At 39.0% G+C, this 27,038-nt stretch overlaps 1 protein-coding gene across 11 annotated transcripts in view; it reads left to right on the forward strand.

The window, feature by feature from the left end:
* Abi1 (abl interactor 1) overlaps positions 1-27,038 on the forward strand; it is a 77,652-nt gene that overhangs the window by 32,816 nt on the left and 17,798 nt on the right. For 6 of the 11 annotated variants that reach the window (XM_005082677.4, XM_005082678.4, XM_040755395.1 and 3 more), the window contains exons 3-7: positions 12,896-13,072; positions 19,418-19,432; positions 20,136-20,236; positions 22,437-22,577; positions 25,700-25,800. In XM_005082677.4, coding sequence (XP_005082734.1) covers positions 12,896-13,072; positions 19,418-19,432; positions 20,136-20,236; positions 22,437-22,577; positions 25,700-25,800 — 535 coding nt within the window. The remainder of the gene's footprint in view (positions 1-12,895; positions 13,073-19,417; positions 19,433-20,135; positions 20,237-22,436; positions 22,578-25,699; positions 25,801-27,038) is intronic. The other 5 variants (XM_005082679.4, XM_005082680.4, XM_021234450.2 and 2 more) reach the window with 1 other exon arrangement.

A 27,038-nucleotide genomic window follows, 5' to 3' on the forward strand; every position in this document is an offset into this window, starting at 1 on the left:
ATTGCTATAGGCCAAGCATGGCAGCAGAGGTCTGTGATTCTCAGCTACTTGGGAATCAAGACCTGGGAAAATGGAGCCCATAAATGAGGTGGACTTGTCTTATTCAATAGCCAACTTTATTGAAAACATCAGACAGTATACTCTGAGGGTTAAGAAGAGTCACATGAGTAAAGTGTCCTATCACAAGGGCAGGCTAAGTGGTCTGTCACTGAGTTTCAGCCCAGCCCTTGGTTTTCCAGATTGTTCTCACTGTGTGGCCGAGGCTGCCCTGAGACTGCTACCTCTGCTTCATACCACCTGAGAGCTGGGAGTCAGGCTTCCCTTATTCCTCCCTTCTCCACCAGTCTTCCTCCTCATGCCCTCCTTTTTCTCTCTCCTCCTCCCTCTTCTTCCTCCTGCTTTCTCCTGAGAGTCCTCCCCTCTCCTTTCTTTTTCCCTTCTCCCCCCTTTCATACCTTTCCCTTTCCTTCTTCACTAATGCTGTCTTCCCTGCTTCCTTCTGTGGTGTTATTTTATTTTTTGAGGCTAGCCTGGAACATGGTCTGTAGCCCGGGGTGATCTCAAGTTCACTGTACTCGTACTGCTTCTTATGCTTGGGATGGGGACAGAGGGGAAGGGGAGAGAGAGGGAGAGGGGGAGAGGTATTAGATATAGCTAGACTTCATTACACAAATCCCTCCCCAAATTGGGTATTATGTGAAGGTTTCAAAATGTCAGTAATTGTTTCTTGAGGGATTATAATAAGAGTTGAAAATCTGTTCTACTTCTTTCTATCCCTAGTCTTGCTTTCTAGAGTGCTTACATATAATATATACTAGATGCCAGGCTTTTTTACACATGTGAGTAACTGTGAATTAATTTATCCTCACAGCAGCCTCATTACAAAGCCTGGTGTGGTGGTACACACCTTTAGTCTCAGCATTTAGGATGTGGAGACAGGCAGATCTCAGAGGCTATCCAAGGCTTCATTGTAAGACCCTGACTCAAAACACAAATAATCAAACAAGAAAACAAGTAGCACCCAACCTCATTACAGATGCAGAGGCTAGGTAATTTAGCCAGGATTATATGCTGTTAGAAAAGACATGTTACCAAACAAATTTGTCCTTAGAATCGGTTACTTCTTGTTGTACTATCCTTATTTTTCCTAGACTGTTGTTTATTGGGGGGGGGGGGGATAGTGCTAGAGTTCAAACCTAAGGCCTTACACAGCCGACAAGCACCTATCCACTGAGCACCCTACAGTTCTCCTTTAAACTTCTGAAGGCAATGCTTTGTCTCATCTGTTCTACCACTGTCATCAAGATAGGCAGGTGCATGCCAGGTGGTGGTGGCGCACACCTTTAATCCCAGCACTCGGGAGGCAGAGGCAGGAGGATCTCTGTGAGTTCGAGGCCAGCCTGGTCTATAGAGCGAGTTCTAGGACAGCCTCCAAAACAAAACAGAAACCCTGTCTGGAAAAACCAAAAAAAAAAAAAAAAAAAAAAAACCAAAAAAAAAAAAAAAAAGATAGTCTCTGGGTCTAGGAATGTTTAAAAATCATTATTATCATTACTTTTTTAAAGACAGGGCTAAGGTTGGTTCACAGCTCAACTCTCTCTTTGCCTCCCCAGGGATTACAGATGTGCTCCATCATTTCTGGATGGTTCTAAGTGTTTTGTTTTTAATTTGTCTTTTCTTTTAGACAACTTCTTGAGTATTTAGTGAGTTTCTTGTGTGTGTGTGTGTGTGTGTGTGTGTGTGCGCGCGCGCAAGCGTACTTGGGGCGGGAGGGGGGTGGGAGTGAGTCTTTCAGGGCGGCTTAACTGTGTTGGCAGTCTGTGCTGCTACTTGAGGTTTCTGTCTGAGATGAGGCTACTTTCTTTCTGGATATAATGGTTTTGTTTTTATTTCTTTTGTGTTATCTTCTTTTGTAACTATTTCTAAATTCTTAGTCATCTCTTTAGGAAAGTTTCCTCAGTTTTATTTTCTTGTTATGTCTATTACATTTTTTATCTCTTTTAAGTTTCTGTAGTCAAATGAATTATGTTATTTTACTGATTTTTTAGTTTTTATACTGTATGAGAGTTCATTTAAAAATTTTATTCCTTTGTTCCTTGTTAAGTTTTTTTTTGCTGTTCAATTTTTGGATTTGTTTCAGGTCCCCCTTTCCTTATGAAATCTGGTAATATTTTTCTCAATATTTAAGAAGTAGAGACTAAAGTGCCTAAGTAGAGGTTTGTGGATATTATATTAATCTTGTTTTTATTTTTCTTTTTTAAATAAAAAAATTTAAACGTGTGTGTGTGTGTGTGTCTGTGTGTCTCTGTGTGTGTGTATGGGTGTGGGTGTGTGAGTGTGGGTGGGTGGTGTGTCTACCTGCACTCATGTCTGTCTGTGTGCATGCACATGCCTTGGAACTTGTGTGATCAGAGGAACTTATGGAATTACTTCTTACCTTTAGCCTGTGGGTTCCAGGAACTGAACTCAGGTTGTCAGGCTTGGTGGCAAAGCCTACCCACAGAGCCATCTGGCTATCTAGCCTTTCATTTAAAAAAAAAAACAAAAACAAAAAAAAACTTTAGTACATGTACATAATATATGTTGATCATATTCCGTAGCTCCCTCCCTTTCCTCTTTCTCCCCACCACCCCCTCTCATTGGTCAGTTTTTCGGGATGGCTTTATTTTATTCACTTGTTTATTATGATTGTGGTGGGGTGGCATGGCATGGTGTGAATGCAGAGTTAGAGAAGTTGGTTTTCTCCTTCCACCTTGACATGGTGTCTTGCTTAGGGTTACTATTGCTGTGATGAAACATCATGACCAGAAGCAAGTTGGGGAGGAAAGGGTTTATGGTGCATTGAAGGAAGTCAAGACAGGAACTCAAATAGGGAAGGAACTTGGAGGCAAAAACTGATGCAGTCACCATGGATGGATGCTGCTTACTGGCTTCCTCCTCATGGCTTCCTCAGCCTGCTTTCTTTTAGAACTCAGGACCACCAGCCCAGGGGTGACCTCACCCACAATGGTCTGGGCCCTCCTCAATCAATCACTAGTTAAGAAAATGCCCTACAGTTTCCCTATAGGCATTTTCTTCTTTTTTTAATAGTTTATTCATTTTATTTCATGTGCATTTATTGGTGTTTTGCCAGCATGTCTGTATGAGAGTGTCAGGTCCCCTGGAATTGAAGTTACAGACAGTTGTGAGCTGTCGTGTGGTGCTGGGAATTGAACCCCAGTCCTCTAGAAGAGCAGTCAGTACTCTTAACTGCTGAGCCATCTCTCCAGCACCCCCATAGGCATTTTCTTAATTGAGGTACTCTCTTCTCTGATGACTATAGCTTATGGCAAGTTGACATACAGCTGACCAGCACACATGGGTTCAGTCCACTTACTGACTTCAGGTTGTCAGGCTTGCCTAGCAAGCAGCCTCCACTAGCAAGCCATCTCACCCTCCCTTACTTCTGCTTTCAAGTCTTGTAGTTCAGCTTGGCCTGGGACTTGGGATCCTCCTGCCTTGTTCCCAAGTGTTGCTACTATAGGCATGGGCCACCATGCCTAGTATTTTATAATAATTCTTACTCCAGTGTTTCATATTATGTGTTTCCATGGAGTCTGCTTTTGCAGTTCATATTTCTTAAGAAATCTATTTTGTAGTGTGTATATATAGGTCATTCTGAATCAAGTTAATTTTAGAGTTGATTGGGACCTTGTTTCAGGCGTATTGAACAGAGCTCTGTAACAGAATTTTGGGCATAGGGCCATTTCCAGAGTCTGGTCCAAATAAGCAGGAACAGACAAAGGTTGTCTTTTTCTTTGCTGTGAAGGCTTTCTCTGTGTAGCTTGTCTCAGGACTCTTAACACTTTTTCTACCCGTCTCTGCTGCTATTCAGAGCAGAAGGATTTAGATTTTCATTTCTTAGTTGTTTTCAGCAAATATATATTGTGGCTTTATTTATATGTAAGAGTGTTTGCTTGAAACCCACACTGCCTTCTCTCTGTGCAGTGGCAGTTGTGAGGTTCAGTAGGCCTCCTGATGCATGTACTATAGAAAATAAGGACCTGTCAAGTAGTTTAAGTAGTTTGCTGGGACACAACTCTTCCCTGCCTGCTTTTCTGGGTTTTAATCATTGGGGCAAGTTTTTTTTTTCCTGAAGGATTTTAAAAAGAAGCATGTCTTGTCTCCCTGCCCACCAAAGGGACAAGGGCAGGAAGAAGAGCACACCCAATACAATGTATTTCTGCTGTAATTTTACATAACCAAGTGTTTTTAGTTAAGGTTTATTTTTAAATTGTATTTGTGTGTAGGTATGTGCAGATGCTTGCAGGTGCCCTCAGCGCCAGAAGAGGGTGTCCAGTCACCTTGTGCTGGAGTTACATAGAATCATTTCCCTCTGATATGGAATCTTGGAACTGAACTTGGTCTTTGGGAAGGCCACACCATCTCTGTAGACCATGCAATCAAATCTTAGAGGATATTGTGAACTGAAGTTCCCAGAAAAACAGCAAAGCCATGCCATGTTAGAGATTTATAAAGCCAGTGGCCTGGTTAGAACTTGCTAAGAGGAGAGCCTCAGTGTTACTTATCTGGAGCCAGATTATCTTGTGATATTAATAGCCAGCCATTGTCTTCCTCTGTGTTTTACCTAGCAGCCATTCTTGTGACTATTAGGTAAATTCTTTTGAAATGTACTGATAGATCACCAGCTTTCAACAACCCAAAGCTGTCTGACTGATGTGGATGCTGGGAACCAAACCTGGGTCCTCTGATAGGAGCAATTAGTATTCCTCCCCACCCCCTTTCTTCAAGACAGGGTTTCTCTGTGTAGTTTTGGAGTCTGTCCTGGAACTCTTTCTGTAGAGCAGGCTGGTCTTGAATTCACAGAGATCTGCCTGCCTCTGCTTCCCATGTGCTAACATTAAAGGCATGTACCACCACTGCCTGGTGCAATAAGCATTCTTAACCATTGAACCATCTCTACAGCCTCTTTGCCCTGTAAAACCTTATCAAAACCAACAAACAAAGCCATAGCAACTGTGAAGTGTCTTGAGATTTTGCCCTTCATGCAAACTAATAAGATGGTTCCCTACAGTTTCATAGATGTTGATAGAGGACACGGACTTCACTCATGAGCTCCATGATAAGACTGAGTAGGATCAGGCCATCCTGTAATGACTCCTTTTATTTTAATTAAAAACTGTATGTGTATACACATGAATATGTCTCATCATGGAAATCAGTTTTCTTCCATGTGGGTCTCAGGAGTCAAAGTCAGGTCATCCAGTTTGGTTACCATCTGAGCCATCTCACTGGCCTTGACATCTTGTCTTCAGTGATGTAGTTCAGCTTGTTGGAAGGAGTGTCATCTCTAGGGAATACATGTTAACGAATACAGACTGTTGGAATGTAAAGTGAGCTCTACTTTTGCCTTGACACCTTTGTCCTGGAGAGATGAAATCTTTATTATACTGGACAACAAATGAACCTTCCCAGATCTCCAGAGGGATACATTATTTCTAGATATTAGGGCTATTTCTGGTACAACTGTGCTTTAACAAGAAAATATGGAGCAAAGAGTCAACACCTGTCTTCATTAGATGGATAGAAACACACTGATCCAAGTAAATACATAAGATTGCTTTCAGCAAGGGTTACCCCTGCTTGTTCTACTTTCTTGACTTCTGGTTAAAGTTCTCATGATTGCATACTTGTTGGTCGCTGATGACTGTGACAGATGCCAGCATCAGATCTGTTCTGTTTAACTTAGAAGAAAGAATGCCGAGCTCACTTACACTGCCCAGAATTTAAGACCCAGATAGCTGAGTAAATGCAGAATGCTGACTTAGAGGGCCAAGTGTCTTTCTGAGTTCTTGTACTGACTTTCCACTTGGTCTAAGGCATGAATCTAGGTTTTGCATGATACATTGTGCAATAAACCCTTGTCTTCCAGAAGGAATTGCTGTTCTGCCATCCAAAACAATCCAAGCTACTGAATTGAATTGATACAAATGCCCCTAGGGCCAACGTAGTTGTCATTGATTGCTTTAGCTAGCCAGGGACAAATTGTAAATCCAATTGGATGACTTCCAGTGTAGGAATAATTGCCTCAGAACATATCTAATTAACTTATTAGTTTTCCTGTGGGATTCCTCCACTCCCTCAAGAATAACCTTCCTTAAACACTTGAAGGTCTCTTATGGCTACCTCTAATTAGAAGTCACAACATTCCTTGTTAATCCTTAATTTTTATACAAGAAGTACTCTACAGCCGCACATTCCTTTAAGGTTGCTTCTTTAAACAATGCCTTGTTTACACGTGCTCCCCCCCCCCCCCCCAAAGTTGAGGAGCATAGGATGACAGTTTCTCTAGTGTGCCATCCTGGTTGGCTGTAGGCTTCTCACTTCATTTAATTAGTACCTTATTTTGGAGAGTGTACTTGAAGGCAACAGTACAATCTGTTCTGTTTTATCTGTGCACCAGGTAGGTGACATTCATTCGTCCTTTGGAGTGGCTTAGTGATAGATGTAGGGGTGGGCATAGAATAGATACCTGGAGGTATTGACAAGAGTTTCTCATGAGAGAATCAAGGGCTTTGAGCATTCTCTTCTCAAAGAGGCTGAGTCAGAGCTGTCTGGCAGGGCTTGGGCAGGTCCTGCTGAGTCAGTTAAATTTAGAATGCTTGATTGACTAGTGGTAATTGTACCAGAGGGTTTTCTTTTGAGAAGAAAGCTCCAGGTGTGATCTTAACGATAGGTCCAGTATTTCCTTTTCTTAACCTTCTGAAATGTATTTCTCTCAGGTGCCAGGGTTGTTGATATCCTTTCACTGTCACAAAATCTGTGTATCACATATCAGTATTTAATGCCTATTTTTGGGAATGGTTAGGTGCAAGAAAGAAAAGGACATTTAATTAAACTTACAGAGATCTTTTTATGCTTCCCACTTTGATCCACAAGGTGCCAACGCTGGCTGTGATGAACAGTGTACTGAACCAAGTGTGTATTGTCTTCCCTATCTTCTTCAGAGAAATTGTCTATTCACATTCTTTATTCTCTGCCTCTTCTCTTGTGGTGCTGGGGATCAGACTCTGGGCTCTGTGCCCACTAAATTATACCCTCCTGGTGAGCTATACCCTAGGTCCTCCTTTGCTCAGTTATGGGTTAAGGGCTTAGGTTTTTTTGTTTGTTGAGATTTGGTATCATGTACTTCAAGCTAGTCTTTTTCCTTTTGTAGTCAAGGAGGATGGCCTTGAACTTCCTGTTTCTACCTCCTGGGTGTATATGATAGCGAACATGCTGCCAAATAAGCTATGTCCCTAACTCAGTATTTTGAGTTTCCTGTTTTGGGGGTAAGTTTGAGGATGATTTTATTAGAATTTAAAGGAAAAAAATCCTGGGGGCAAGCAAGCTGTAAATTGTGGAAGCTGTGCAGAGGAGGAGAATAGAGAAGTGAAGAGGGGGAAACAAGCAGCTTGAGTTGGCTTAGAGATAAGCTATGTGGCAGTAGGTAGCCACATGGCATAGTGGGGGCTTTAGGGAAACACTTAGTGTCAGGGAAAGCACACTTAGAGACAGAAAGATGAGAAAGAAGTTACCCTTCATAGTAACTCAGAAAAGCAGGCCATCTTCATAGAACAAAGCTGCTGAGGTCTGTGAAAAACTGTCTTGAATTGTATTTTGAGGGAGCTATTCCATCACTTAGCAATATAAGATGCTTGTGGGTGGAGAATGTAGAAGGTTATTAGCTTCAGCTAACAGTCCATTGTTGAGTGACTTTTGTGATTCAAAAGTATGTTGTTAGATTATAAATGTTACAGTTAAAAAGAAAAAACCCAAACCTGATACTATCAAGGATTATAGTAGTGTGGTTGATCAGGTTGACCCTGCAAAAGAGTTAAGAATGAGGACCAATAAAAGCTAGGTCCTATAGAGCAAGTCTGCTACTAGCATGTAAAATGACTCTTTCCATGACTCACAATTCTGGGAAGGGGGGTGGCTCTGGGTTAGGAATGAAATCAATAATTCCAGATCTACATTGTTGGTAGATATGTTGTGTTCAGTATGAAAATGGATTGGCAGCAGTGGGCAGTATAGATAGACTTCATTGTTTATTAGACTATGACTTTTTACTAATGAACATCTGTATGAATGCCCATGTGGTTCAGTTTTCAACTAAATTAATCTCCAGTTTGTGAACAGTCTGTGAATAGTCACTTTATGAGTTATATCATGCTTTAGTTTTTTAAGAGGGGACTCAAAAAGCTAGGATATTAGTACTAGCACAGGATTCAGCAAAATGAAAGAATGTTCTCCAGGAGAATTTGGCTAGGTTCATGAACATGGCTTAGAGTTCTGCCCACAAGACAAAGCAGCAACATTTATTTTTCTGTTGTGTCTCACCTGTACCAAGGTTGAACAGTATGGAAGCCTGTTGGACACCTGTTGGCTTTGAGTCTTTGAATCATCACTGAGGCAGGCCCAGGCACTTAGGGAGCCACTGAACCAACAGCTGCATCGGGCCAGCAGAACAGGCAGAGCAGCCCGGCTCTCATTGGACATGACTTAGGACAGAGCCTGGCTACATTATATCTCTCTGTTCCCCTCAGAATCCAAGGCCAACAAGTACTCTACCACTGAACTGTCTTTCTGCCCTTAGCTGCATTCTTAAATATGCCATTTCCTTGTGATGAGAAGGTCATTGGCCTCTTTCCAGTTTTGTTTGTTATTGGATTTCAATAGACATTCTAAATTCGGATCTTTTCAAAATAGGAATATTTAGTAGTTGTGTCAGGGAGACATCGAATCAAATTAGAGGCCTCTGCAGTGGAGGTTCCTCTTAACCAGGAGCATTGATGAGTGATGTCTATGCACAGAGGGACTTGTACTGAAAGGGGTCATAAAATATAAAATGATAAAGCCACTAGTGTATTTCTTTACGCACTGTGTTTAGTGGCCATAATCTCTTGAATTTATGAACGTTCACAGTATAGGCATGTATAATATGGACAACAATTGTGGGAACTCAGCAGTGAAGGCTACAGTGGCAGTACATTAAATGGCTTCCAAAGGCTCAATCAAGAAAGAAAGCTCATTAGCTTCCCTTCTCCTCTGAGAACTCCACTCAGAGCAATTCACTCCAAAGAACTCCACTCAAATCTATCCCCAAGAAGAAGTTGCTTTTCTTTATATAACAGTGCCTTGTGGATTTGGATTGGCCCCCTAAAATGATTTATATCTGTTTGAAGTGACATATCTATTTTTCTCTTTAAAGTGGCTGAGGGAGAGTTAGTTACTGAGGGTGGTAGAGTTTGTAGTATGAGGATGATATTGGGAGAGAACAGCTTTGCACCAGTTCGATTTTGAGTGGTTGGTAACTTCATGCTGATTAATGGAAGCTGTTATTTTTTGGTCCACCCCAAGTCCCATATACTGTGGAAAGAAACAAGTCAACCTATAGTCATACTACTTTTTGGCAGAGGCAGTAAGGTTTTGCACCCTTTCATTAACTTGGGTTCAACCTATATACAGTAATCATTTTTAAAAGTCTTATCTTACTGTTGATTATTGCTCATGGACAAGATGGCATTTTAAAAATTCTCAATGAAAACCAAACATGGTTCTGTGATATTTTGTTTATAATCTAACAAATAAAGCTTGCCTGAAGATCAGAGTGCAAAACTAGCCACACTAGTTAGCCATAGAAGCCAGGCAGTGGTAGTACACACCTCCAATCCCAGCACTCAGGAGACAGAGGCAGACAGATGTATGTCAGTTCAAGGCCACACTGGATTTCTCGAAATTGATCCAGTCTAAAAGAGAAACAGAACTCACACAGAGGTGATCCCAGCACTTGGAATGATAAATCTTTAATCCCAGCACTAAGGAGATGGAGACAGGAGTGATATGGCTGGTCAGAGACAGGAATATAAGGTGGGAAGACATGAGAGAGATGCAGTGTGAGGAACAGTGCAGTCAAAGCAGTCTAAGGATACAGTCTGAGGACAGGGTCACCCCTTTGGTCTGAGCATTGGTAGAGGTAAGAACTCTAGTGGCTGGCTGATTTGCTTCTCTGATCTTCGGCATTAACCCCAATATCTGACTCTGAGTTTTTATGATTAAGACCTATTAGAATTCATGCATCACATGGTGGCTGATATTTAGAATCCTGGCTATTGGGAGGTCAAGGAAGGATTGCCTTAAGTTTCAGGCTAGTATGGGCTGATTATAGTACCCTGCCTTTAAACACAGATTAGAAAATTTCTTTTTAGTAGAAGAGTTAGAACCGACAGTAAGAATTTTCTAGATTCTTTGATCTAATTTCTTAGGTTCCAGTTACCTTCAGCAACATTTTGGTATCTATCTGTAATAATAAAAGTCCAGCCGGGCGTTGGTAGCGCACACCTTTAATCCCAGCACTCGAGAGGCAGAGGCAGGCGGATCTCTGTGAGTTCGAGGCCAGCCTGGTCTACAGAGCCAGTTCCAGGACAGCCTCCAAAGCCACAGAGAAACCCTGTCTCGAAAAACCAAAAAAAAAAAAAAAAAAAAAAAAAGTCCATAGACTGCCACTATGCAGAGGGGTTATGTCAGGAAGTTTATTCTAGTGGGAATTCTCACAGGAGGCGAGCCTTCTATGAAAATATGCGTGAGGTGCTTTAAGGATTGGATGCTAACAGGGTAACTACGGATTGTCTCAGCACTATGCTGCCGCTGTTCCTCCTCCTTCTTTCTTCTTCTATTAATTTTTATGTGTATGGGTGTTTTGCCTGCATGTATGTCTGGACCTTGGGTGTGTCTCATGCCTTAGGAGGCCAGAAGATGACATTCAGTCTCCTGGAACTGACAGGAGTTTACAGACAGTTGTGAACTTCAATGTGAGTGTGGGAATTGAACCTGAGTCCTTCAGAATAATAGCTAGTGCTCATAACTGCTAAGTCATTTCTCTAGCCTTTCCCCCTCCCTTTAAAAATTATGTGCATGATTCTTCTGTCTTCATGTGTCATGTGTATGCCTAGAGTCCATGAAGGCCACAAGAAGGCATCAGATCCCTTGGAACTGAAGTTATTAGGTGGTTGTAAGCAGCCATGTGAGTGCTGGGAATGGAACCTCTGCAAGAGCAATAGGTTTTCTTGACTGCTGAGATATCTCCAGCCCAATTGTTACTATTCTTTAACAAGCATTCCTTTCCTTACCTTTCCTGTCACCTTCCTGTCACCTTAAGCAAATTAGCCAAAGATTTGCCTGATTCTAACAACTAGGTACAAACTTTCCAAAATCCTTTATATTCAGTTTCTGTTACCTGAAAATATGTAGAACCTTCCTGCTCCCCTTCCACCAGATAAATCTCAATTCTAGCTGTTCATGGGGCAGACCTTTTGAGGCTATTGGTGTCATGCACGTTTTACCACCTGGCAGAGAATTGACAATACTAGGAAATTATTGAGGCTTTTGTTTTTGAATCTACCTCCTCCCAGATACTCATCTTGAAACGGTCTTTTAATTTAGCTTCATTAATAAATGATAAAATGGAGGATTATTAGCAGTTCTCATGGCATCCTTTTTAATACCTGTTATCGGTTTCTTCCATTCCCAGCTGCTAGCTCTGTCTTTGCCAGTGGTTTTCATTCTTACTACCCAAACTCAAAATTTGAAGGATCAGAGATTTTATTCTTGTAAGGTAATAGATTAATTTAACACTATTTCATGGATTCTGTCGGAAGATAAAAGACTCTAGGTCAAAGAACACATCACTCATGGCAACTACAAGAGTCATTGTATTGGGCTGGGTATGGTTGCCCATACCTTTAATCCCAGCACTGCAAGGCAGCAGGTGGATCTCTGAGTTTGAGGTCAACCTGGTCTGCATAGCAAGCTCCAGGCTCAGCAGGGCTACATAGTAAGACAGTATCTCAAATAAAAAACCAGATTGTAGCCAGGCGGTGGTGGCGCACGCTTTTAATCCCAGCACTCAGGGAGGCAGAGGCAGGTGGATCTCTGTGAGTTCGAGGCCGGGCTGGACCGATAGCCTCTGAAACAATACAGAGAAACCCTGTCTCGTAAAAACCAAAAAAAAAAAAAAAAAAAAGATTGTGCTACCCATTTAGTCATCATTTCCTTTTCGGTGCTAGGAATCAAACCCAGAGACTTGTCTATGCTGGCAACCACTGAGCCCTTCTCAGCCTGCTATCCAGTTTGTGAATTTTGGTGACTAAATGAAAATTTTAAATGTATTTTTATTTGCTGAGGTGGAACTCAGGAACTTGTACATGGTGGCAAGTAAGTTATATCCTTAGCTCCTCCAAAAATGTTTTATTTTAAAAACAGTTTCATAGGTTCCTACTAGGCAGACTGAACCAGACAGGTAGGAGGCTTGCTGATAACTATAATCTTTGCCCTTACAGTATTTTTTTCCTTTCACGTTGTTTGCCATATGCAGTTTTCCTGCCTTCAATAATTCCCTGTTTGCCTCTTGTACTTCTCTCCTTTAAAGCCTGCTAACCTGTGAAGCCTTTAAGTGAAGCCTTTTCAACTTGCTTGCTCCACACACACTTAACAGTAGTTCACATATGTGTGTGTGTCAGAACAGCGCTTACCATAACGCTGTGTTCACTGATTTGTTGTTGTTGTTGTAGCTGTTAGTAAAGTAAAAGTGACCAGGCAGATCTCCTCTCTCCTTCCATACATTCTAGGTTTCTAAGAGACAATTTTCCTCCAGCAGTTAGTTGCTTTAGAAAATCTAGTAAGTATTTCCTGATTTGAGCCTGAGGGAAATTAATTTACCTAATTTTGAAGGAAGACATACTAGAAAATAGGTACGAGGTACACTTCCATGGTCCAATACATAAGGACAGCACCCACATACATTATCTACTATACCAAATAATGTTTTCTTACTCTATTTAAATTTAAAATATAGACTGTGGATATTCATAAAGAAAAAGTGGCTCGAAGAGAGATTGGTATTTTGACAACAAATAAGAATACATCAAGAACTCACAAAATAATAGCACCTGCAAATATGGAGCGCCCTGTCAGGTATATTCGGAAACCTATCGACTACACAGTTCTGGATGATGTGGGCCATGGAGTTAAGGTAAGCATTTTGTATTGCATAAGTGTGAATTATTCTGAATTTTCAATAAATATTTTGGATAGAAATTGTGATAGGATTTTCTTATTCGTTAGATTCCCTTTAGTTAGCAGTTAGTATTATAATTTTATAGAGTAGTTATTTATTTTAGAGATATAAGTGCATGAATGCTTTGCCTGTATATGTATATGTGTACTCCCTGCATGTCTGGTACCTTTGGGGTCAGATGAGGGCATTGGATCCTCTAAATTTCCTGGAAATAGTTATGGTTAGCTGTGAGCCACCATGTGGATGCTAGGAAGTGAAACTGGGTTCTCTGCAACAAGTGCTCTTAACGGCTGAGCCGTTAGTGTTTGACTAAGCCTGGAGTAGAATTTTATCCACAGAATAGGCACTATTCAGAAAAACTTAAAAACTTAACAAAGCTGGACTGCTAAGATGGCTTAGCCCTGAGTTCTATTAAACCCTTTATGGTGGAAGAGGAAAACTGACTCCCAGAAATCTTCCCTTGCTGTCCTCCATACATAATGCTGTGTTACTTCTACCATAAACAACAACAACAACAAAAACCCAAACACAACGTGAAAGCCATTCTTTAAATCATAGATTATGATTGGGTTAGAAAATAAATTGTAAATAATTTGACCTTGTATTCCAAAATGTTTCTATACCTATGTGGTTTTTCTTTTTCTTTTTCTTTTTTTTGGGAGGGGGTTCAAGACAGGGTTTCTCTGTGTAGCTTTGGAGCCTATCCTGGCACTCACTCTGTAGACCAAGCTGACCTGGATCTCACAGAGATTCGCCTGCCTCTGCCTCCTGATTGCTGGGATTAAAGGCGTGTGCCATCAACACCTGACTGTGGTTGTCTTTCTAACCACTAAAAAATGCAAACATTAAAACACGTTTTTAAAAAGTGCTTATTATGGTAAGATACATATTATCTCCATTTTATACTAATCATTTTAAGTATATACTTCTGAAATATAATCACGTTACTTTGGTAGCTAAATGTTTTAGACCAAGACTTAGAAGAGTGGGTGGCCAGTATATTTAGACACTGGCATGTGTTGTTAGTGTGCTTGCCTAGCATCAACACAACCCTGGATTTGATACCCAGTAGCACAGTGGTGGTACAGGATTACAGTCCTCAGCACTTGAATAGTGAGGCAGGAGCAGTAGAAATTAGAAGCTCAAAATCATCCTTGCTTACATAGTGAGTTTGAGGTTAGTCTGATGTATATAAAACCAACATGAAGCTGATAGATGTCACATTTATCTGTATAAAGTCAAACTATACACACACACAAATATGGTCTTATTGCTATATTTTCTTGGTTTTATGACTTCTGTAAGAGCTTTTATACTCTTTTTTTTAAAAACAGGATTATAGAGTTACGTGAAATTTAGAAATAGTACCAGAGTTGGGTGTGGCAGGAACATCTTTGAGTTCAGGGCTAGCCTGCTCTAGTGAGTGAGTTTCAGGGATCCAGGGTTATGTAGTGAGGCCCTGTCTCAGAAGAAGTGCTAGGAGGAAGAAGGAATAGGACAGCCACAAGCTTGAAGGCCAGCCTGGTCTGTAGTGTGTTCTGTGTCACCTGGACCACGCAGTGAGACTGTCTCAAACAAACAAAAACCCTGACTAACCAGTCACCCTGCTGCTTAAAAAAATTCAAAGATATTTGGGCATTCATTAATGATAAAGTATGCACAGTCTGAAATTGTGAGGTAGAAAGAATTAAATTTATTTTAAAATGAGCATCCTAAGTATAGACTGCTAGCTCCTGAAATAATAATAATAGTAATAATAGTAGTATCTGAAGAGAAATATGAATCAAAGACAAATAATATTTCTCTTCTGAAATTTTCTTTTTTAATTAAAATTTTCTTCATATAATGTATTTTGATTGTAATTTTTTCCTAACCTCAGTTCTTCCCAGATACAGTTTGAGTCCTCTTTTTCTTTTAAATATTTATTTTTATTTCATTTGCATTGGTGTTTTGCTTGCATGTATGTTTGTATGAGGGCATTGGATACCCTGGAACTAGAGTTACAGACAGTTGTGAGCTGCCCTGTGGGTGCTGGGAATTGAACCTGGGTCCTCTGGAAGAGCAGTCAGTGCTCTTAACCACTGAGTCATCTCTCCAGCTCCTATATTTTATTAATGAGTTGTTAAGCTTATGTGCTCTGTCAAGGAAAATGACATTTGATATTGTTTCTTAATGGTGCTTTTGTCATTTAACTTCCTGCTTGGATATTTTTCAAAATACATAATTTTAAGTACCGTTTCGAAATAGATTGATATTCTTCTTGTAGCTACTACATTTTATATCCAAGGTTTTCATACTCTTGAGATTAATATTCCATCTTATTTGTGATACAAATGTTAGTGTTTTGGAATTTGTGTATGCTATACTTGGGCTTCTTTTAAATAGATTTTGCATATATAAATAGCATTTATTGTATTACATTTCGTTCTGAAAAGTATATGGTATCTATAGTTTTATTATGACTTTAAAATAACAACTAAAGTCAGTTTGGGAAACAGAGTGAGATACTGATAGGAGAAAATCAGAGTGCAGAACCTCCAGAGTATGTACATGAGAACAATAAAAGATGATGATTTTGTAAGCAGGCACTGCATTTCCAAGTGAGCATAGGGGAGAAAGGCTTGAGCATTTAGCAGAGACATTTAGAATTCTTGTTGGTAAGCATAACAATGAACAGATTTCTAAATTAGTTTGTAACTTACAGAAGAATGTCTGTTGTATATATTTAGTGTCTATGTGGAGATGGCGATCATAGGGGAAGATCAAGGAAGCAAAACAAAGCCATTTTATTGATTTTAATTGATTATAATTAGTTGGTGTTTTCTGAGGTAACGTCTCTAAGGTTAACTGTGGCTTTCTGGTCAGTTTTGGAGTTGAATTTTAGTTAGCTTTGTAGGAATCCAGAACATCAGGGCTGTCTCAGCTATAATTGTCTCTCAAGTTTTGTTCTTTTAATTATTTTTCAGATTTTTTTTAAAGATTTATTTATTTATTACATACACACCAGATTGAATTGTAGATGGTTGTGAGCCACCATGTGGTTGCTGGGAATTGAACTCAAGACCTCTGGAAGAACAGTCAGTGCTCTTAACCTCTGAGCCATCTCTCCAGCCCCCAGATTTATTTTTATGCTTGAGTGTTTTGCCTTTATATGTGTACCATGTGTGTGCCACATATGTGTACTGCTTGTGCAACTGTGTTTGTGCACTGTGTACCACATGTGTGTGTGTGCAAGTGTTTGGTCTCTCTGGAGAGAGAAGAGGACAGAGAGACAGTCAGTTGTGAACCACTATGAATGTGTGTGATGGGAACTAAACTCTAGGCCTCTGCAAGGGCAATAAGAGCTCTTAACGGCTGAACTATCTCTGGCCCACCTCTTCTGATTTTATTCTTTTTAAAAGTATAGACACTAACCTGTTATAGCATCTATGTAGGGGTGAGGCTTTTAAACATTTTCAATTTTATTAAAATGAGTGAGAGCTAATCAGTTACTTCAAAGAAAGAATTGGTTTCATTGTCACTTGACAATTAGAAAAATAGTGTGCTCAAAGAAAATTCTATTGCTTTTAACTTCATATTACAGGTAAATGGTGAAATTATTCATGGATAAATTTAAATGTTTGGAGAAAGAGAGATCTTAAAGAAAATCAAGTCTTATTTTGTTTAAGTTTGGTTTGAGAACATTTAAGTAGACATTTCATATACAGTATTATCAGTTGCAAGCAGTTGTATTTTGAGCTTTAAGAGCTAGAGATTAATTTTTACAACATTCCTCATTTGGAATACATTCACATACATAAACTTTAATAGAAGAAGCTGAGCTTGAACAAAGATTGAAAGTTACACAATTGTTTAGTTGCAGGGTTATATTCAAGACCCATTTAATTTTATTGTTCCTTCATTTGGGAACAGAGTACATATAAATGCCGAGCTTTTTTGTTTTTGTCTTTATTCTTCAAGTTGAAAGGAATGAAAATGTGAGAGTGTACTTAGAATACTTTTTTGCACAATTATATAGAATGAGACATGCTATACACGTACATATATATATACATGGCACATAATGTAGTCATATGTATATATATATATATCTTATCAAGGGTTTTAGTTAAGTGTAATATTTCACATCTAGGTATTTGATAGTGTGATTAGGTAGGGCTCCAGACAGTGTTCTCAGGTGGCAGTGAGAAATACCTTTTAAACAACAAGGAATACCAAAGTTCTAGCACAGTTTATATAAATAGGAAGATATCAGAATTCTTCCATAAGATTTTATTTAATGATGCCTTTGAGGTAATCTTAAAAAATGGTAGATACTTTTTAGAACAGCAGATGTTATTGATAGAAATTGAACTCTCAAAACTTCATAGATAAACTATAGAAACAGATTTTTTTCTGAATGACACGGTGTAAGGATTAGCACAATAGAGTAGTGTACATTGTTTCAGGTGTGTTAGCTGGTCATCTCTCACAGAAATGACCTTTATTATCAAAGTAGCTTTTCTTTAATTTAGAATTTTGACTGAACCGTTCAGTAACAACATCAACATGTAGCTTCCTAATCGTGTGGGCTTGCTCAAGACTTACATAGCCTAGAAATGAGTTTCCGGTCTATTTATTCTTCAGTTAGATTTAGGTCAAGCTACCAGTAGATGATTTCATTTCTGAATTTTTGTTTTTAAGCGTTGTTTGTTTTCTTTGTCAGTTTTATAAACACACACATATATCTTATTCATAACACACCACCCATATTTTTGTTTTTGAGGTAGGGTTTCTTGTATACCAAACTGGCCTCAAACTCACTGTGTAGCTGCACCAGCCTCCCAAATTCTGGGTTTTCAGAAGTATACCACTGTACCTGGGCTGTGCTGCTGAGAGTGAAACCCAGTGTTGCTGGCGCTGCACACAACTCTGCCTCCTGAGCTATATCCCCAGGCTTTAGTCAGGACTTCATGATTTCATTTTAAACACTGAGGTGTGCTAGATCACATCCTTTTCTGAATTTGAAAACAACTCGAGAGTTTTTATTTTATTTTGATTCAGCGTCTTACTATATAGCTCTGTTTGGCTTGGAACTCCCTCCATAGACCAGGCTGGCTTTGAATGCAGAGATCCACATGTCTTGCCTCCCAAGAGCTGGGATTAAAGGCACCATACCCAACTCCACCTCAAACCCTCTTCAAATGCAGTATGCACTAATATCTATCTGAGCAATGTGTAAACATATGTTCATTACTTATCTACTTTAAGTGGCATTAAGGATTTAGAGACTCCCATGTATTCAACTACTTTTGAGCTAGCTATACCCAGCCTTAAACTGCAATTTCAAGTTTTAGTATTTAAGGTTTATATTTTTATAGCATTATGCACCACTCAAATAATGATTTGGGCATTTATTATCCAATAAAGTCTTAGATCTTGTATACTGATAATTAAAAATAGATTTAAACTTTCTGTATCATTGTAGTTTAAGTCAAATTTAAAACATTTTTATTTTTAATTCTGTGTATATGTGTGTATAGTGGTGTGTGTGCATATGAATGTGGGACAGAAGAGGATATTTGATCCTTTGTCACTGGAATTACAGGTGGTCATGCAGTGTCTCATGTGGGTGCTAGATACTGTCACCTACAGAAGCCATTACATTTCCTGCTGAGACGCCATTCCAGCTCCCTGTCATCTATAATTCAGTTGGATTAGATGCAGGGTTTAAATGCTGACCTAAGAAATTTTGAGACCTATTTGAGATTGTCTTAATTAGTTGGTAGTTTTCTTAGAAAGTTACAGAGGCAGGCGGATCTCTGTGAGTTCGAGGCTGGGCTGAACCGACAGCCTCCAAAACAAAACAGAGAAACCCTGTCTCGTAAAACCAAAAAAAAAAAAAAAAAAAAAGAGAAAGTTACTTCTTTTTAAAAGTACATGTTAGACCTGGTGACAAAAACCTGCAATCCCAGCTACCTGGAAGGCTGAAGCAAGAGATCATAAACTCAAGTTTTGCCTGGGTCACAAAGTCAGTTCATGGCCAGTCTGGGAAACTTAGTGGCTGGATGTTGCTCATTGGAGTGTTTTACTAATATGTGCAGCCCTGAGTTCAATTCCCTGTGCTGCTGGAAAATAAGTGTAACACACAAACATTTCCCTAGTTCCTATAGATACTTTTGCAGTGTATTTGAAATATGGTTGGATAACACTTGTTAGCATAAATTCAGTAATATAAATGTCAACCTGTCCTGCCAGATGCAACTTACCTAGAATTAATTTCTACTTTTTCCCCTCTTTTTTGTTTTTGCCAACATAAAGTGGCTAAAAGCCAAGGTAAGAGAATTACTTATCATTTTTTGATCCACAGTACTTCCTCTATGTTGACAGAGGCTGCAGAGTCACTAAAATGTGAAAACTCTTATGTCTGTCTGCTTTTTCCTGTAGGATTTACCTAGATTAAATATGCTCAAATTTAGTCAAAACAGCATTTAGCTTGGCTGTGTTAATATATCCAAGATATATTGACGTTTGCACTTTAGGAACATTAATCTTGCTAACAGTTACTGCTTGCTCGTGTTCATGCAGTTGCTTTGCTTCCATTGACTTAGAGTTAGGTTTCCCAGACGTCGTATGTGATTTTGCTACTGAATTATTAGGATTAAGATTATACTTGAGATGAGTATTTTAGCAGAGTTACAGCTTTATGATTTACATTTATGCACATATATATGTTTATTCAAGCATTTTAATAATTCTGATTCTTGAATACAGATAAGATTGGTATCAGTGAATACATCTAACAAAATATAAAACCTAGTAGTCTCACCTGTATTTTGTATAAATTGCTATGAATAGCCCAAAATGATAGAAGAACTGAATGCCGGTGGCTTTTGAACTTTTAAAATATAATGCCAAACTGTATTATTACTGTCTGGGAATCCTTACTTTACATTCTGATATTAAGGAAAAGACATCATGTTAAAACATCAAGAGAACAAGTTGATACAAAAATAAAATCTTTCTTTCCATGTTTTAGCACGGAAATAACCAGCCTGCAAGAACTGGCACATTGTCGAGAACAAATCCTCCCACGCAGAAACCACCAAGCCCTCCTGTGTCAGGCCGAGGGACTTTGGGGTATGAATTCAAGTGCATTATACAAAGAATTCCTGAGACCTAAGTGCATGCTTCGTTGTTTAATGTTTTCTCTTGTGATACTACCCATTACATTCATTTATTTTGTGAGTGTGTGTATATGTATGTATGTGGGGAGGTCAGAGAGCTACTTGTGAGGCCCTTGGGTCCCATGATGACGCTCTGGGTGTCAACTTGGCAGGGTACCGGCACCTTTTGAGCCATCTTGTTAGCTCAGACTGATGTTGATTTCTTCCTTCCCTAAACAGAATCCAAAACGAATCTGTCTACTTTACAACCCCCCCCCTCCTCTGTGTGTGTGTGTTTAATGTATGCATAGGTGTACGTGTGTGTGGAGCCCAGAGGACAGCCTCATGTTTTACCCTCAGGAAAGCTGCCCACTTACTAGGATCTCTTACTAGCCTGAAGCTCACCAATGAGGCTAGATTGGGTGGATAGTAAGCTAGATTGCCTATCTCTACCTCCTTAACTTTGGGATTATGGGTGCTGCCACACCAGGTATTAGTAATCTTTTGTATATGTGTAAATGCGTATCATTTTTTTGTTTGTGCATTTAAAAAATGTAAATCTGCTTTACATGTTATTTTAAATGGATTGTCCAGAGAGTTTCTTACGGTGCCTTCACATGTATTTATGGCATTTATTTTGTCCCCCCCCCCAAAGTTAGGGTTTCTCTGTGTAGTCCTACCTGTCCTGTACTGTAGACCAGGCTGGCCTCTAACTCACAGAGATCCACCTGCCTCTGCCTCCCGAGTGCTGGGGTTAAAGGCGTGCGCCATTTAGGACATTTTGAGTAAGTGGTGTGCTTTGTGTAGTTTGCCTTAGTAGTTTCCATCTTCTGCTTCTCCTGTTCCATGGCACCTTACACTGAGGGCTCTACTCAAATGGCTCCAAGTGCATAAGCTAGGCACAGGGCCCTTGCACCAGAGTGGCTTTTGGAAAGCTGGGAAAAAATAGTGGTAACTTCTGGTTCCCTGTTGGTGGTACTAATTGATCGTCCCCCTCCCCCCCCATGTAGCAGTATCTTTATTTTAGTATATTCACATTGAAAAAATCTTATATTGATGAGGAAATACATATCTGAACTAATTGAAACCAAAGACTTCTCTTAATGTTTTTTTTAATTGTATTCGTAATCCCCAAAGAGATTCCTTATATAAAATTAGTTCTTTGAATTATAATCATCAAAAATATTTATTAAGACATGCTTTATGGAAGTGTTTATTACACAATGAAACTAAATATGGGGTCAAATAATTTAGGTTCATTTTAAATTTTCTGAGTGACCATGGAAAATTAATTTAAAAATTCCAACATCTTTTTTTATCATTATAAAGAAACCTGAGACTGGATATATGGCTCAGTATGTAAGGTACCAAGGCTAATAATGTCAGTAGGAGCCTCAGGAGAGCTCCAACTCCTTCGGGTTGCTCTCTGACTTCCACGTGTGCACCTTGGTGTGCATCTAGGTGGTACTAATTGTATCAATATTTTCCAAGATGTTTATGAAGGATTAGTTACTTGGAAATACTGTATTAGATTTCTTGCTTTTGTGGAGGAGTCAGTTAGTAGCCAACTTCTCTTTTGTAGTGGTGATTTTGCTTGTTTTTTAACCCCCCCCCCTGCAGAAAGGCTTATGAATGATGAAGCTGGATATATATTTTAATAATATATGTTAAAACAACAAAATTCTATGTCACAATTAAAGTTTTTGTTTAAATTACTATTAAAATTTTTTCTGTCATTAGAGAGTGTAGCTCATGCTATACACTTTAGAGGTCAGAGGACAACTTTGTAGAGTGTGTGTGTGTGTGTGTGTGTGTGTGTGTGTGTGTGTGTGTGTGTCCACCCGCGCATGCGTGTGCGTGCAGGCCCCCATGTGTAAATTGATGGGTTCTAGGGATTGAACAAAGGTCTCTAGACTTAGGTGACAAGTGTGTTCTCATGTGCACGCACCCTCCCCCATGTGTAAATAAGTGCGTTCTAGGATTGAACTAATGTCTCTAGGCTGGGTGACAAGCACCTTTACTGTCTGAACCATTTTGCCAGTCTTAATTTCTTTTAAATTAAAATTGGGAAAAAGTTTTTGTTATAGATAATTCAGATAGAGATTGTTACAGATTTGGGAGGGCTGTTGTTTTGTCTCTCATGCATTATCCATTTTTCCATTCTTCTTGTTTAGACGGAATACCCCTTACAAAACGCTAGAGCCTGTTAAGCCTCCAACAGTTCCTAATGACTACATGACTAGTCCTGCAAGACTTGGAAGCCAGCATAGTCCAGGCAGGACAGCTTCGTTAAATCAGAGACCAAGGACACATAGGTAAGCCTTCTGTGTGAACATCTGAACTCAGAGTGTATGCTGCTGACTGGTGAGTTTTAAAGACACAGCATACAAAATGATGTGCTAATAGTGAATGTAAAGGTGAGGATATTCTTTATATTTCTGAGCCCATCAAATTTCAGTTTTTCTTTTGCGATTGTTTTCATTTGTGTATATTATTAGTAGGCTATATTTCTTCTTTTTGACAGATACAAGTACATATTGGGTTTAAAACTAAAGAGTTTTTAAAGGCTAAAGATGTAGCTAAGATGGCATAGTGGTTGTCTAACATACAGGAAGTTCTGGGTTTGATCCCTGGTACCACAAAAGCCAGGCATGGTGAGGTATATAGTAATCCTAGCTCTTGGGAGGAGGAGGCAAGAGGTTCAAGGTTATCTTTAGCTACATCGTGAATTTGAAGCCAGTTGTGATACATGAGACCTTGTCAAAAAAAGCAAAAACAAACAACCCAGATAAAGCTTTTTTTTGATCCCTCAAATTTGCGTATAAGATATCCTTTTGACTTTTTGTAACAAAGTGTGTTTTAGTAGTAAACTTTGCCCCTTATCATCCCTGTCCTCCTGACCCAAGAATGATTTTCCACATATCGTTAAATGTCATAAGGCAGGGTTAGGGTTTGTATAACTCAGTGGTAATATCCTTGGTATGTGTGCGGCCCCTGAGTTCATTTACTAGGAACTCCCATTTAAAGGGGGGGACAGGGAAATACTCTTAAATGCTTTTAGACAAAGGATTAAATGCCGTAGACGTTCCATGCCTCAATTGGACTCTAAGTGGTTGTTTCAGGATAGAGTTGGTAAACTAGGGTGTGTTAAAAATCCTCTAGAGAGCAGCTGCACAGTGGGCTTTATGAAGGGCCTAGGTTGGCTGCTGAATTACATGGTCAGCATGGTTTTTCTAAAGTGGAATCTTATTCCATCACTAGTTATTTAGAATGACTTTATTAAATACCAGTCAGAAACAAGTAAAACACAGTATTGTTGATTTTATTTTCCCAGGTGCTCATTGTGTTGAAATATGAACATCTATTTAAAAATACATTTTAGAATTGTATTCTAGGAATGTCATTATGTCAGGATTTATGGGTTACTTAATCACTGTTGCAAATGTATTGCCATGACAGACAGACAATATGTAAATGAGTGAGCATGGCCATCGTCTTGTAAAATTTTACTTATGGTACTAAAATTTGAATAGCATATAATTTATTGTTTTCAAAAATAACATTCCTCTTTTGAGTTTTCCCTCACTATTTAGGGTAAAGGAAAGTTAACTCATAGCAAAATTTGGGCTGCTGTCCAGTTTTAGCCCACAGTGTATAATTTGCTACTTATCCTGTGTTACATAAGAAGTACTGAAGTCAGGAATTGTAAATATATTCCTAGGTCTGACACAAAGCTGAGTATTAAGTTCCTGGCTTGAATGAGTTGAGAATTTCATATTTAAGATAGTTTGTTCTATCAGTGGATTTTTAGAATATATTGTATTACAGTGTGATAATCTAATTATAAATTGATTATATTGGAGAATAAAATAATCTTTCCCAGGTACATCTTTGCTTTGTTGGGTTTGTGGGGATACTGATCAAACAATATTGCTTTTAAAATATGGTGTGAGCCAGACACTGTGGTGTGCATTTGAAAGGCAGTAGCTGGAAGATCCTTTGAGATCAGAAGTTTGAAACTAGCCTAGGCAACGTAGTGAGGGGCAGGTGTACTAGACAGTAATTAGTCTCAGCTAGAAGGACAGACTCTTGGCTCTGAGGGAGTTAAAGAGAGTTTATCAGTAGCAGCTATTCTAGTTGGTGAAACCTTGAAACTTTGTTCTGTTGTTACTATGTTAGGCTCACTGTATTACTGTTTTATTGCTGTGAAGAGATGCCATGACCATGGGAACTCTTATAAAGGAAAGCATTTAATTGAGGTTTGCTCAGAGTTTTAGAGGTTTAGTTCATTATCATCATGGCAGGGAGCTTGGCAGCACGCAGGCAGATGTGCTGGAGAGGGAGTTGCGAGTTCTATATCCCGATCCATAGGCAGGCAGCAGGAAGAAAGATACTGGGTTTGGCATGGGCTTTGGAAACCTGAGTCTACTCCCAGTGACATACTTATTCCAACAAGGCCACCCCAACTCCAACAAGGCCCTCTTAACCCTTTTCAAATAGTGCCACTCCCAGATGACCAAGAATGGGCCTGTGGGGGCCATTCTTACTCAAACCACCATACTCATTTTCCAGAAAATTCCTTATAACTTTTCTTAAATTTGCCTTTATATATTTTGTTTTGCTTGTTTCTGAGGCAAGGTCTCAATATGTAGCCCTGGCTGGCCTGGAACTTGCTTTGTAGACCAGAGATCCTTCTGCCTCTGCCTTCCCAGTATGGGTTTAAAGTCATGCATCCATGTGCCCAGCCCAGCTTGTTTATGTTTTGGAAACATGATTTGCTGTATAGTTCTGACATAGAAGTTGTAATCCTTCATCAGCCTCCTGGATGCAGGTATTACAGGTGTGCGCCACCATGCCTGTTTCACTTTTCTATGATAGAAATTTTAATACTGGTTTTCATTTCTAGTGTCCTGTAAATTCATTTTTATATCATCTGTCACACTAATTTTTGAGTTTGTGTTCTTATGTTCTGCTGTTGAGTTTTGTTCACTGTTCTTTTCTGAGGAAGAAGGAGGGAAGATAAGAGCCTCACTATATACTCCAGGTGCTTTCAGACCTAGAGCCTCTAGCTCTAGCCAGTGATGAAAGCCATATGTGCTATCACAACAAGGTTTAAATAGACACTTAAAACTCTATGTACTGTGAGGTTTAATGCCCATCCATTTCTTAAAGATTATTATTACCATATTAAGACAAGGTCTCATTATGTAGCCCTGACTGGCCTTGAACTCACAAAGATCTACCTACCTCTGCCTTCAAAGTGCTGGGACTAAAGGCCAGGTAGGGTTTTGAGTACTTTTATATATTGGTTTCAGGATTTTAGAAGAACAGTGAAACACAACAGTTTTAGGGTGAAGGTTTATAACCAAGTCAAAATGAATGTTTAGTACCCCTAGTTTATGATTAACCTTTTTAAAATGATTTTTCTTCTTTGTAGTGGAAGTAGTGGCGGGAGTGGAAGTCGAGAAAACAGTGGGAGCAGTAGTATTGGCATTCCCATTGCTGTGCCTACGCCCTCACCTCCCACTGCTGGCCCAGGTATGTCACCCAGTACTCTCAGGGCTAGTATGTGGCATTTGTTAACTTTATAAGAAGAGCTAAAATAACTGATTCATATTGGATAAAGATTGTTTATTGGATTGTGGCTGTAGCTATAATAAAGGCTTAACAAGTATATTTTTAGATTAATTTTCACAAAGTTGTTGGGGGTTGTATGAGCTGTAGTTTATGATACAGAGAAATAGTTTTGTTAGGTAAGTTTTTGGCCATTTTGCTTTTAGTTATATTTGTCTTTGTAAATAGTTAAGATTGATGTTTATTTCAAAAGCAAATCAATATTGTATATTTCATTTAGAAGGTCAGTATTGCTAAACTAATGTATTTGTGGCTTTCCTATTTATGAGATTCAGCACCTATTTTAGTGAAATGCAGTGACTATAAGAAAAACTTATTTTACTTTTTTAGAAGTATATAAATTTAAGGTATTCTGGGAGGACATTCAGTTAACCCTTTGGAGTTTAGTCAGTAAAATGGAGACTTTTTGAGATAGATTATTTCTGTGTAGTCAAGGCTGTCCAGAAGGGAAGACTTTCACAGTATGAAAAAACATACATTTGAAAGATAAGCATAATGAAAAAACATTAGAGGAAAATATTCTTCAGTTCTCAAATATATTGTGCAAGGAGAATGATCTGTTCATAAACACAGGCTCATTTTGTGGTCACTGCATTTATAAACTCAGAAGCCTTTTTACCTAGTAAAATTCTTATTTATTTGAATGTTTTTCGTACATGGTTGTTCTTTTTCTGTTTGTCTTCTTTTCAGTATGTTGCATTTCCCTGCCACTTTGGAATGCTTAATTTTGTTTTCTTACATTCTGGCTTAAATCATAAACTTTTATTGGAACACACTTCTTTCTTGATTCCCTGTGGAGCCCTGCTTCTCCCACTCAGCACTGTGGAGGGTGAGACAGCATAGGTATTGTGGAGCTATTAGATAACACTTTGTATATTTGCAATAAGTTGCTGTAGCCAAAAGATTTCAAGTTGTTGCAGTTAGTAGATTGTAGATGATAATGTTAAAGTTAAAGAATTAAATCTAATTTAAACCAGTGTCTTCTGGTGAAAGACCTTTGAACTTAACACTGCTCTTTACTACAATACAGAATGATCCTATGTATGGTTTATAACCAAATTAATAGGAGTTTTAATGTGTTTTTTATTTAGATTGAGGAACTAGCAGTTATTGTTCACAATTATTTTAAATCACTAATGTCC

The sequence above is a fragment of the Mesocricetus auratus genome, unplaced genomic scaffold (assembly GCF_017639785.1).
Source record: "Mesocricetus auratus isolate SY011 unplaced genomic scaffold, BCM_Maur_2.0 Super-Scaffold_100013, whole genome shotgun sequence".
Taxonomy (NCBI): Eukaryota; Metazoa; Chordata; class Mammalia; order Rodentia; family Cricetidae; genus Mesocricetus; species Mesocricetus auratus.